The 11,652-nt window shown below is 38.5% G+C and overlaps 1 protein-coding gene across 4 annotated transcripts; it reads right to left on the bottom strand.

Moving 5' to 3' along the window:
• Nucleotides 1–678: 678 nt before the first annotated feature.
• Nucleotides 679–11,324, bottom strand: LOC115439525 (DNA-directed RNA polymerase III subunit RPC4-like). 4 transcript variants are annotated; one of them, XM_030163365.1, is made up of 9 exons: nucleotides 10,443–11,324; nucleotides 8,163–8,209; nucleotides 7,918–8,081; nucleotides 7,455–7,570; nucleotides 6,566–6,671; nucleotides 5,203–5,471; nucleotides 4,820–4,972; nucleotides 907–1,088; nucleotides 679–873 (listed from the first exon to the last, which is right to left on the bottom strand). In XM_030163365.1, exons 1-8 carry the CDS (start codon nucleotides 10,656–10,658, stop codon nucleotides 948–950), a joined length of 1,212 nt encoding a protein of 403 aa, XP_030019225.1. In that variant the 5' UTR covers nucleotides 10,659–11,324; the 3' UTR covers nucleotides 679–873; nucleotides 907–947. The 4 variants fall into 4 exon arrangements, with proteins under 4 accessions (XP_030019225.1, XP_030019226.1, XP_030019224.1 ...); XM_030163366.1 differs by having other exon boundaries at nucleotides 940–1,088; XM_030163364.1 differs by lacking the exon at nucleotides 679–873 and having other exon boundaries at nucleotides 885–1,088.
• Between the last annotated feature and the right edge of the window lie 328 nt (nucleotides 11,325–11,652).

Genomic DNA, 11,652 nt, shown 5'->3' with positions numbered 1-11,652 from the left:
CTTGTTGGAGGTACTGAACCCCAGCAGTTTCATATGCGCTTTCACCGAACCCTTCTTTATTAAAAAATAAAATGTGATTTTTTTCAAATTCAAGACACAGGTATATGTTTTACTGGTGCACAAAATGAACTGTACATTAACATAACTGTGTTCAAAGAACAAAACCAATACAGTGCATGAACTCACAACAAATTACATACCTTTTCACAAAGACATGACCTTTTTTAATACTACCAAAAAAGATAATTGCATGTAGTGTATCAAAAAAAAGTTCTCGTTATACTCCTTCAGTATTTTTGTGATCGTTGTTTTATTACGGCACTAGCTCGGCTTTAGCGTAATACGATTTCTCCATCCGCGACGGTGCGTCGGTCGTCACATGATTGTAACTGACCAGTGCAGTGACCGAAAAATGTAAACAAACGCTACACATGGCTGCCTCCGTGGTTAACAGGAAGTAGCAAAAGTCATAACAACGATGTGGAAAATACTCAAATAATTCATCGTCTGACGAGTGGAAGAGATTATAAACACTTCCGGATGTGTTGTAGTGCTATAAGCAACAACAATACACCGCGTATATTGGATGTCAATCAGAGAAAGAGTCTCCGAAGCCGTTTGTTTACATACACGGACCTAGCCCAACACACACACCCGACTAATGAGTCGAGTGTGTGTCTTGACCTCCACCGAACCCCTGAGACTGACTCACCGAACCCCTAGGGTTCGATCGAACCCAGGTTAAGAACCACTGTCCTAGGGACAGATCTGCAAAGTATCACACTGATCACCACATCACATCAGTGTGTCCATAGTATCATGTGTCTGTAGTATCAGTGTGTCCTTAACGTGTCCTCAGGGTGTCCTTAGTGTGTACGTAGTGTGTACGTAGTGTGTCCTTAGCATGTCCTTAGCATGTCCTTAGGGTGTCCTTAGCATGTCCGTTGTCAGGATTGTTGCTGCTGTTGCGCTGCCGTTTGTTGCAGGAACGTGTGGAAGTCCGGCGATAAAACCAGTTTGTGACGGACGTTTCCCAAGACCATCATGTCTCCAGTCTGACCGTCAGAAAGACGCACAGACACCAGTTGCTGCAAAAGAGGAAGAGGACATGGTTTCCATAGTAACGCTGATGGTTCACACAGACAGTGTTTCAAACTGATCAGACACCTGTAACAAACACCAACAGATTTACTGCAAAAGCACTGAGTGTGTTCAACTGAGACATGAGCTGGAAGGACAACGAGACCAGGGACAGTTGGGCTTATTCTGTTAGTCGTAGATGTGTGTTTTTCTTTTATTCTTTCAGCCGTAGATGTGTGTTTTTCTTTTATTCTTTTAGCCGTAGATGTGTGTTTTTCTTTTATTCTTTTAGCCGAAGATGTGTTTTTCTTTTATTCTTTTAGCCGTAGATGTGTTTTTCTTTTATTCTTTTAGCTGTAGATGTGTGTTTTTCTTTTATCTTTTAGCCGTAGATGTGCGTTTTTCTTTTATTCTTTTAGCCGTAGATGTGCGTTTTTCTTTTATTCTTTTAGCCGTAGATGTGCGTTTTTCTTTTATTCTTTTAGCCGTAGATGTGTGTTTTTCTTTTATTCTTTTAGCCGAAGATGTGTTTTTCTTTTATTCTTTTAGCCGTAGATGTGTTTTTCTTTTATTCTTTTAGCTGTAGATGTGTGTTTTTCTTTTATCTTTTAGCCGTAGATGTGCGTTTTTCTTTTATTCTTTTAGCCGTAGATGTGTTTTTCTTTTATTCTTTTAGCTGTAGATGTGTGTTTTTCTTTTATCTTTTAGCCGTAGATGTGCGTTTTTCTTTTATTCTTTTAGCCGTAGATGTGCGTTTTTCTTTTATTCTTTTAGCCGTAGATGTGCGTTTTTCTTTTATTCTTTTAGCCGTAGATGTGTTTTTCTTTTATTCTTTTAGCTGTAGATGTGCGTTTTTCTTTTATCTTTTAGCTGTAGATGTGCGTTTTTCTTTTATTCTTTTAGCCGTAGATGTGCGTTTTTCTTTTATTCTTTTAGCCGTAGATGTGTGTTTGTCTTTTATTCTTTTAAATGTAGATGTGTGTTTTTCTTTTATTCTTTTAGCCGTAGGGGTGTGTTTTTCTTTTATTCTTTTAGCCGTAGGGGTGTGTTTTTCTTTTATTCTTTTAGCCGTAGATGTGTTTTTCTTTTATTCTTTTAGCCGTAGATGTGCGTTTTTCTTTTATTCTTTTAGCCGTAGATGTGCGTTTTTCTTTTATTCTTTTAGCCGTAGATTTGCGTTTTTCTTTTATTCTTTTAGCTGTAGATGTGTGTTTTTCTTTTATTCTTTTAGCCGTAGATGTGTGTTTTTCTTTTATTCTTTTAGCTGTAGATGTGTGTTTTTCTTTTATTCTTTTAGCCGTAGATGTGTGTTTTTCTTTTATCTTTTAGCTGTAGATTTGCATTTTTCTTTTATTCTTTTAGCCGTAGATGTGTGTTTGTCTTTTATTCTTTTAGCTGTAGATGTGTGTTTTTCTTTTATTCTTTTAGCCGTAGGGGTGTGTTTGTCTTTTATTCTTTTAAATGTAGATGTGCGTTTTTCTTTTAGCCGTAGATTTGTTTTTCTTTTATTCTTTTAGCCGTAGATGTGTGTTTTTCTTTTATTCTTTTAGCCGTAGATGTGTGTTTGTCTTTTATTCTTTTAAATGTAGATGTGTGTTTTTCTTTTATTCTTTTAGCCGTAGATGTGTTTTTCTTTTATTCTTTTAGCCGTAGGGGTGTTTTTCTTTTATTCTTTTAGCTGTAGATGTGTGTTTTTCTTTTATTCTTTTAGCCGTAGATGTGTGTTTGTCTTTTATTCTTTTAAATGTAGATGTGTGTTTTTCTTTTATTCTTTTAGCCGTAGATGTGTGTTTGTCTTTTATTCTTTTAGCCGTAGGGGTGTGTTTTTCTTTTATTCTTTTAGCCGTAGATGTGTTTTTCTTTTATTCTTTTAGCCGTAGGGGTGTTTTTCTTTTATTCTTTTAGCTGTAGATGTGTTTTTCTTTTATTCTTTTAGCTGTAGATGTGTTTTTCTTTTATTCTTTTAGCCGTAGATGTGCGTTTTTCTTTTATTCTTTTAGCCGTAGATGTGTTTTTCTTTTATTCTTTTAGCCGTAGATGTGTTTTTCTTTTATTCTTTTAGCTGTAGATGTGTTTTTCTTTTATTCTTTTAGCCGTAGATGTGCGTTTTTCTTTTATTCTTTTAACTGTAGATATGCGTTTTTCTTTTATTCTTTTAGCCGTAGATGTGCGTTTTTCTTTTACTCTTTTAGCCGTAGATGTGTTTTTCTTTTATTCTTTTAGCTGTAGATGTGCGTTTTTCTTTTATTCTTTTAGCTGTAGATGTGTGTTTTTCTTTTATCTTTTAGCTGTAGATTTGCATTTTTCTTTTATTCTTTTAGCCGTAGATGTGCGTTTTTCTTTTATTCTTTTAGCTGTAGATGTGTGTTTTTCTTTTATTCTTTTAGCTGTAGATGTGTGTTTTTCTTTTATTCTTTTAGCCGTAGATGTGTGTTTGTCTTTTATTCTTTTAGCCGTAGGGGTGTGTTTTTCTTTTATTCTTTTAGCCGTAGATGTGTTTTTCTTTTATTCTTTTAGCCGTAGGGGTGTTTTTCTTTTATTCTTTTAGCTGTAGATGTGTTTTTCTTTTATTCTTTTAGCTGTAGATGTGTTTTTCTTTTATTCTTTTAGCCGTAGATGTGTTTTTCTTTTATTCTTTTAGCCGTAGATGTGTTTTTCTTTTATTCTTTTAGCCGTAGATGTGTTTTTCTTTTATTCTTTTAGCTGTAGATGTGTTTTTCTTTTATTCTTTTAGCCGTAGATGTGCGTTTTTCTTTTATTCTTTTAACTGTAGATATGCGTTTTTCTTTTATTCTTTTAGCCGTAGATGTGCGTTTTTCTTTTATTCTTTTAACTGTAGATATGCGTTTTTCTTTTATTCTTTTAGCCGTAGATGTGTTTTTCTTTTATTCTTTTAGCTGTAGATGTGCGTTTTTCTTTTATTCTTTTAGCTGTAAATGTGTGTTTTTCTTTTATCTTTTAGCTGTAGATTTGCATTTTTCTTTTATTCTTTTAGCCGTAGATGTGCGTTTTTCTTTTATTCTTTTAGCTGTAGATGTGTGTTTTTCTTTTATCTTTTAGCTGTAGATTTGCATTTTTCTTTTATTCTTTTAGCCGTAGATGTGCGTTTTTCTTTTAGCCGTAGATTTGTTTTTTTTATTCTTTTAGCCGTAGATGTGCGTTTTTCTTTTATTCTTTTAGCTGTAGATGTGTGTTTTTCTTTTATTCTTTTAGCTGTAGATGTGTGTTTTTCTTTTATTCTTTTAGCCGTAGATGTGCGTTTTTCTTTTATTCTTTTAGCTGTAGATGTGCGTTTTTCTTTTATTCTTTTAACTGTAGATATGCGTTTTTCTTTTATTCTTTTAGCCGTAGATGTGCGTTTTTCTTTTATTCTTTTAGCTGTAGATGTGCGTTTTTCTTTTATTCTTTTAACTAGATATGCGTTTTTCTTTTATTCTTTTAGCCGTAGACTGCGTTTTTCTTTTACTCTTTTAGCCGTAGATGTGCGTTTTTCTTTTATTCTTTTAGTCGTAGATGTGTTTTTCTTTTATTCCTTTAGCTGTAGATGTGTGTTTGTCTTTGTTCAGGGTCAAATGAAGCTGTTCTTCTACATGAGTGTTGTTAATCACTGCTTCACCTTCATGAACACTCCATCATGTCAGGACCATTGAACCATGTCAGAAAAGTCCAGCTGGGACACAACCGACACCAAACCTTGCACATGTTCTATGGGACCTGGTTCTGGTTCTGGTGTCAGTACCTGCAGGAAGGAGAAGGCCGCTCCCTCCGACACATCCATGACCACCTCTCCCACCTTCAGCACCACCGATCCCGACCTCCGGATCTGCAGTTTACCCAGAAACCCCTCTGGGAACTGTGACAGCACAGGACACGCCTCCTTCGCCACCACTTCCTGCACAGTCACACACACATTAGAACCAGTTAGAACCAGTCAGAACCAGTTAGAACCAGTCAGAACCAGTTAAACTGAATGTAAAACTGAAACTGAAAAAACGTCTTCTTGTGTCTGTGTATGTGTCTTTGTGTCTGTGTATGTGTCTTTGTGTATGTGTATGTGCGTGTTGGTGTCTGTGTGTGTGTATGTCTGTGTATATGTACGTGTCTGTGTGAGTGTGTGTGTACATGTCCAGGTCTCTTGTCTTCAGTCCTCCTCTCCTTGTGCATCTCCTTGTGCGTCTCCTTCTTGGTTCTGAAGGGCATACAGTCCGGCAGCTGCATGAAGAACAGCTCCTCTGATCCGGACAGGCTGAGCTCCTGCAGCAGATCCACCAAGGACGGCTGAGGTGGTCTGGGCTCGGTTCGGCCGCAGACGGCTGGACCCGGACCTCCAGTGGACTGAGGTCTGAGCGGAGGCGGGTTCTCTGGACCACATACAACGGAACCATAGACACCTGAACAGAAGAGCAGAGAGCTGTGGTCTGATGTGGACTGAGGTGGTCTGATGTGGACTGAGGTGGTCTCTGATGTGGTCTGATGCGGACTGTGATGTGGTCTCTGTGGCGGTCTCTGATGTGGTCTGATGTGGTCTCTGATGCGGTCTCTTATGTGGATTGATGTGGACTGTGATGTTGTCTCTGATGGGGTCTCTGATGTGGTCTTTAATGCGGTCTCTGATGTGGTCTCTGATGCGGACTGATGTGGACTGAGGTGGTCTGATGTGGTCTGATGTGGACTGAGGTGGACTGATGTGGACTGATGTGGTCTGATGTGGACTGAGGTGGTCTCTGATGCAGTCTCTGATGTGGTCTGATGCGGACTGTGATGTGGTCTCTGTGGCGGTCTCTGATGTGGTCTGATGTGGTCTCTGATGCAGTCTCTTATGTAGTCTGATGTGGACTGAGGTGGACTGATGTGGACTGTGATGTCGTCTGATGTGGACTGGATGTTGTCTCTGATGGGGCCTCTGATGTGGTCTTTAATGCGGTCTCTGATGTGGTCTGATGTGGTCTGATGTGGACTGAGGTGGTCTGATGTGGACTGAGGTGGACTGATGTGGTCTGATGTGGACTGAGGTGGTCTCTGATGTGGTCTGATGCGGACTGTGATGTGGTCTCTGTGGCGGTCTCTGATGTGGTCTGATGTGGTCTCTGATGTGGTCTCTGATGCGGTCTCTGATGCGGTCTCTGATGTGGACTGAGGTGGTCTGATGTGGACTGTGATGTGGTCTGATGTGGACTGTGATGTTGTCTCTGATGGGGTCTCTAATGTGGTTTGATGCGGTCTTTAATGCAGTCTCTGATGTGGTCTCTGTGGCGGTCTCTGATGTGGTCTGATGTGGTCTCTGATGTGGTCTCTGATGCGGTCTCTGATGCGGTCTCTGATGTGGACTGAGGTGGACTGAGGTGGTCTGATGTGGACTGTGATGTTGTCTCTGATGGGGTCTCTAATGTGGTTTGATGCGGTCATTAATGCAGTCTCTGATGTGGTCTCTGATGCGGTCTCTGATGTGGTCTGATGTGGACTGTACAGTGGAGGAGGCTCTTACAGGAGGATCTGCTCAGACCTGGACTCTTCATGGCCACAGACCGGCACAGCGGCAGTTGGATGGGCTTCAGCTTGGACCTGTTCTCCAGATCCAGGTCATCTATAAACTGAAGGATTTTGCAGTTTAAGACCAGTTTGTGTGGTTTTAGGGTCAGACCGCTGTCTGAGCTGCACTAAAGTAAAGCACCACTCATCCTGTCAGCGTCTTGTCCTACATTCCATCAGTTTTTTCCATTGATGACACCTGTCGGGGCCTGTCATTGGTCACCTGTAAACTCATATTCTGTCTGGAGTTAAAGCTGCACCTGTTTTACTACAGTCAAAGAACATGAATATACTGTCTGTGACTGAGGAGGATGACACATGGGTACTTCTGTTACTTAGTTACTTCTGAGTAACTTCAGTCACAGTGTGTATGTTTAACACTGATGATGTTCTATTCAATGAAAAGAATCTGAAAACAGATCCACACATCAAGTTCATGTTATAGTGCATTAGTTCCAGTTGGACAGAAAAGGCTGGAATCCTTCTGTTTTCAGACACATTCTCTGTTTTATTCCTGTTTGTCAGTATCACCTTTGTCCAGGTTGAGGAGTACAAACTCAGTTACACTTATTAAAACTGTGTCATCACAAGACAAAAATATTTGATTACAGGTTCATGGGGAACTGTGGAGATCAAGCACAGGGAACATTCAACCATCTAACACTGGTTTGAACGGTGGAGCCGAGAGAAATACAGAAAAAGACAGAAATACAGAAAAACACAGAAATACAGAAAAAGACAGAAATACAGAAAAAGACAGAGAAATTCAGAGCCTGGACTCTTTTAAAACTAGACTACAAACGTACCTATTCAAAAAGGCTTATGTGTAAGGCTTGTGTACTCACATCATCCCTGTGCAGTTTATTTAGGATCTCCTCCTCATCCTCCTCAGACTCCTTCTTCACCAGTTTACACACAGAAGAGGAGGTGGAGTCACGCACATCGGTCACGCCTCGACAACCTGAACACACAGGATGGAGCGGTTCATTCACTCATTCATCAGTATTAACCCTTTCATTCTTGGTCTGGTTCATTCACTCATTCATCAGTATTAACCCTTTCATACTTGGTCTGGTTCATTCACTCGTTCATCAGTATTAACCCTTTCATACTTGGTCTGGTTCACTCATTCATCAGTATTAACCCTTTCATTCTTGGTCTGGTTCACTCATTCATCAGTATTAACCCTTTCATTCTCATCAGTATTAACCCTTTCATACTTGGTCTGGTTCATTCACTCGTTCATCAGTATTAACCCTTTCATTCTTGGTCTGGTTCACTCATTCATCAGTATTAACCCTTTCACACCTGGTCTGCGGCTGCTGTCTGCTGGACCTTGTTCAAATATGGAGTGGGACTGGATGGTGGGAGGCCTCTCTCTCCTCCTCACTCTCTTCTCTCTCTTCTCTCTCTTCTTTTCTTCTCTCTCCGTTCTCTGTGGTTTCGATGCTGTTTGTATTTTTCCTTTTAACCTAAATAAAGTCAAACACTTCCACTATTAAAGCTGCTCGTGACGTTTAAAGGCTGTTTAATGCAGCTCAGACGTTACTTACTCATCTTTGCTTTTCCTCACAGCGTGGACATTTGGCTCAAAGGTTTTCTATCAAACAAGAAACAAAGATAATTTAACTAAAACTACGTCAATGCAACCTCTGCTCCATTAATATGGAGCCAATCTGGGACCATAAGTTTTGTATATGACAAAATTAAATTTGAAACTGAAAATTGAAGTTTTGATCTTGAATTTTGAAAAATACAACAATGTATTCAAATTAAAAATAAATGTATGAAAAGTTTTTTCAGGTTAAATATAATTTTGATTCACTTCAGTAATTCTTTTGAATAAATTATTTATTTTCATTTTTCACTTTCATATATATTTTAATTTTTGAGGTTTTATTTTTTTCAGGTGCATGTTTTATCTTTTCAGATTCAGATCCTTTTTTTTAGATTCCAATCTTATTTTTTTCCTTTCAGATCTTTTTCTCACTTTCAAATCTTTTTTTTTCAGTTTCAGATCTCTTGAGACTTTTTGTCATGCTGTCACTCATGATTCCACGCCCCTCTCAGTTGAGGCCACGCCCTCCACACCACATCAGGGCCAAAAGTTGAACAAGCGAAAAGAAGAGATCTGAAAGCGAAACAGAGATCTGAAAGTGAAAAAAAAAAATTGAAAGCAAAAAAAGATCTGAAAATGAAATAATAAGATTTTAAACCGTAAAAAAAAAATCTGAATCTGAAAAGATAAAACATGCATCTGAAAAAAATAAAACCCCAAAAATTAAAATATAAGTGAAGGTGAAAAATTAAAATTTGTTCAAAAGAATTACTGAAGTGAATCAAAATTATATTTAACCTGAAAAAACTTTATATACACTTATTTTTAAATTGAATACATTGTTGTATTTTTCAAAATTCAAAATCAAAACTTAAATTATATTACAATAATTCTATAATTAAAGTATTTAGTGATGGACTTGAATGTTTTTACCTCCGTGTCTTGTCTTATCATTATTATTAACATTATTATTATTATTATCATCATCATTATTATTATTACTACTACTATTATTATTATTAATATTATTATTACTTCTACTATTATAGGGATGCACCGATTCCGATACGAATATCGGGCATTAGCTCCAATACTCAGTGTGTGTACTTGTACTCGTACTCGTAAAAGTAATCCCATACAAATGCACCGACACCACTTATGGCTGTGTGACATTCCCAGTTCAGTGCGGCAGGTGGAGTAATGTGTGGGGAGTGTGAAGAGTGTGGAGATTTTTCAAAATAAATGACGGTGATAAAAGTAACGCTGACTGCAAGTAACATTAAAGACACAGACAGATACAGACGCAGTGTTCTGTCAGTCCTCTGCGTACATTCCATCTGTTTTCCAGGTGCTGGCAGATGCGTACCTAGACGGAGAATACCAGCGGGAACCACTGGGGATACGGAGCGGTGCAGACCACCGCCAGCGGAAGTGACAACCAAACTTATCACCCATTTCTCTTTTCTCTACCTGCTGAAGCTAAGCTTTTAAACCTTACTAGCGAAAATGCTGCATTATTAGTATCACAGTAGTGTTACCTCTGTTGTCTACAGGTTTACTATTACTGACTTTCTTCTTCTCATAAAACTTTCCTCTTCTTTGTGGTATTTATCCAGTATTTCAGTAATTCAGAGCGGCGCCCCCTGGTGGATTAATTGACAAACGCTCATTCCAACACATTAAATGTCAGTAACAGCACCTGGTTCCAGTCAGACTAATGACAACGACAATGAAGCACATTTACAAAAGAAACTAACAACTGGAATGGGATTATTAAGTACTCGTATTGGTACTCGGTATCGCAAGTACTCAAATGGAAGTACTCGTACTCATACTTGGTCTGGAAAAAAGTGGTATCGGTGCATCCCTATACTATTATTATTACTACTACTACTACTACTACTACTACTATTATTATTATTATTAATATTACTATTACTACTATTATTGTTACTACTACTAATATTATTATTAGTACTATTATTATTATGATTATTATTACTACCACTATTATTATCATTACTACTACTACTATCATTACTACTACTGCTATCATTATTATTATTATTACTACTACTACTGTTATTATTATTATTATTATTACTACTACTACTGTTATTATTATTATTATTATTATTATTATTACTACTACTAATATTATTACTAGTACTATTATTATTATCATTATTATTATTATTATTACTACCACTATTATTATCATTACTACTACTACTACTATCATTATTATTATTATTATTATTATTATTGTTATTACCTTGGGCTTCTTGTACGCCCCCCCCAGGGTCATGTCTCTGGTTCTGAGGGACGGCAGTCTTCCGGGGGGGGCGGGGTTAGACAGGCACCGGATGCGGCCGGGCAGGACTCTTCCAGCGGACAAACCCAGGCCGGTGTCCGCGCTGCTGGGGCCGAAGGACCAGCAGGACCCAGACGACCCGGAGGGGCCGGGGTCCGCATCCCCAGAGCCGCTCATGTCTGAACACTTTTCATTTTAACCATTCACTTTAAAAGCTTCTTCTAAATATTCTATTTTATCTCAGAGGCTGGGGGTGAACTTTCCGCTTTTATTTTGGAAGGACACATCCGGTTACATTGATCCAAGTACAGGTGACTTTACACTTTCCGTTTTCACGGTGTCTTCAACTCCTTCGGTGTTCGGTGACCGGTCCTACGTGTGTCTCTGCGTCCAAAGCCTGTTAATAAAGCTTGACCCCCTTGTGAAGACCAGCCAGGGTCCAAACACGGCTCTGAAATGAAGCTCCAACAGCTTCACAGCGGCTCACTCTCCTCCATTTTGTTCCGTCTCGTGCATCAAAAGGCGGCGGACACAAAACAAAACAAAACAAAAAAAAAAACATGAACAAAAACGGGAAACTCCGCCGAATCCGGTTAGGGTTCTGTTTTCTGTTTGAGTCGGTGCTCTGCTGAAGTTTCCTTTGTGCATTCTGCAGACATCAGCTCATCTTCTGGACCATTAAACCCAGTTTGTTCGCGGTGCTCGTGCATTAAAGTCCACCACCTACCGTGTTGTGACGTCACAGTTAAAGTCTACAGACCGGGTTCCATGGGTTCCAGTTGTTTATGTGGGTCTGGGGGTTTCCACTGAGCCTTTGTGTCCGGTGTTCCACTGTGGATGTTGTTGTTGTGAGTGGTAATGTAGAAGTGGATCCACCAGGGGGGGATGTTGGCCTTTACAGGAGAATAGACCTCAGACGAGTTCTTTTTTTTTTTTTTTTTTTTTTTTTTTTTAAATAACTTGTGAAAAAATACAAACTCTCAATGAGGATAGTAATATAGTATAATACAAATGAACATAAATAAAATAAAGTACAAAAATCGTGGGGATATATAGGGCAAGAGCAAAAAATACATTCAAATACAATACAGTGCAAATAATCAGGCATTTTAAAGTAAAGGAGCAGAGATGCAACAGAAAAGACTTTTTAAATTAAAATGATATGTAACAA

The sequence above is a fragment of the Sphaeramia orbicularis genome, chromosome 19 (assembly GCF_902148855.1).
Source record: "Sphaeramia orbicularis chromosome 19, fSphaOr1.1, whole genome shotgun sequence".
Lineage (NCBI taxonomy): Eukaryota > Metazoa > Chordata > Actinopteri > Kurtiformes > Apogonidae > Sphaeramia > Sphaeramia orbicularis.
This window is presented reverse-complemented; position numbering and strand designations above follow the sequence as displayed.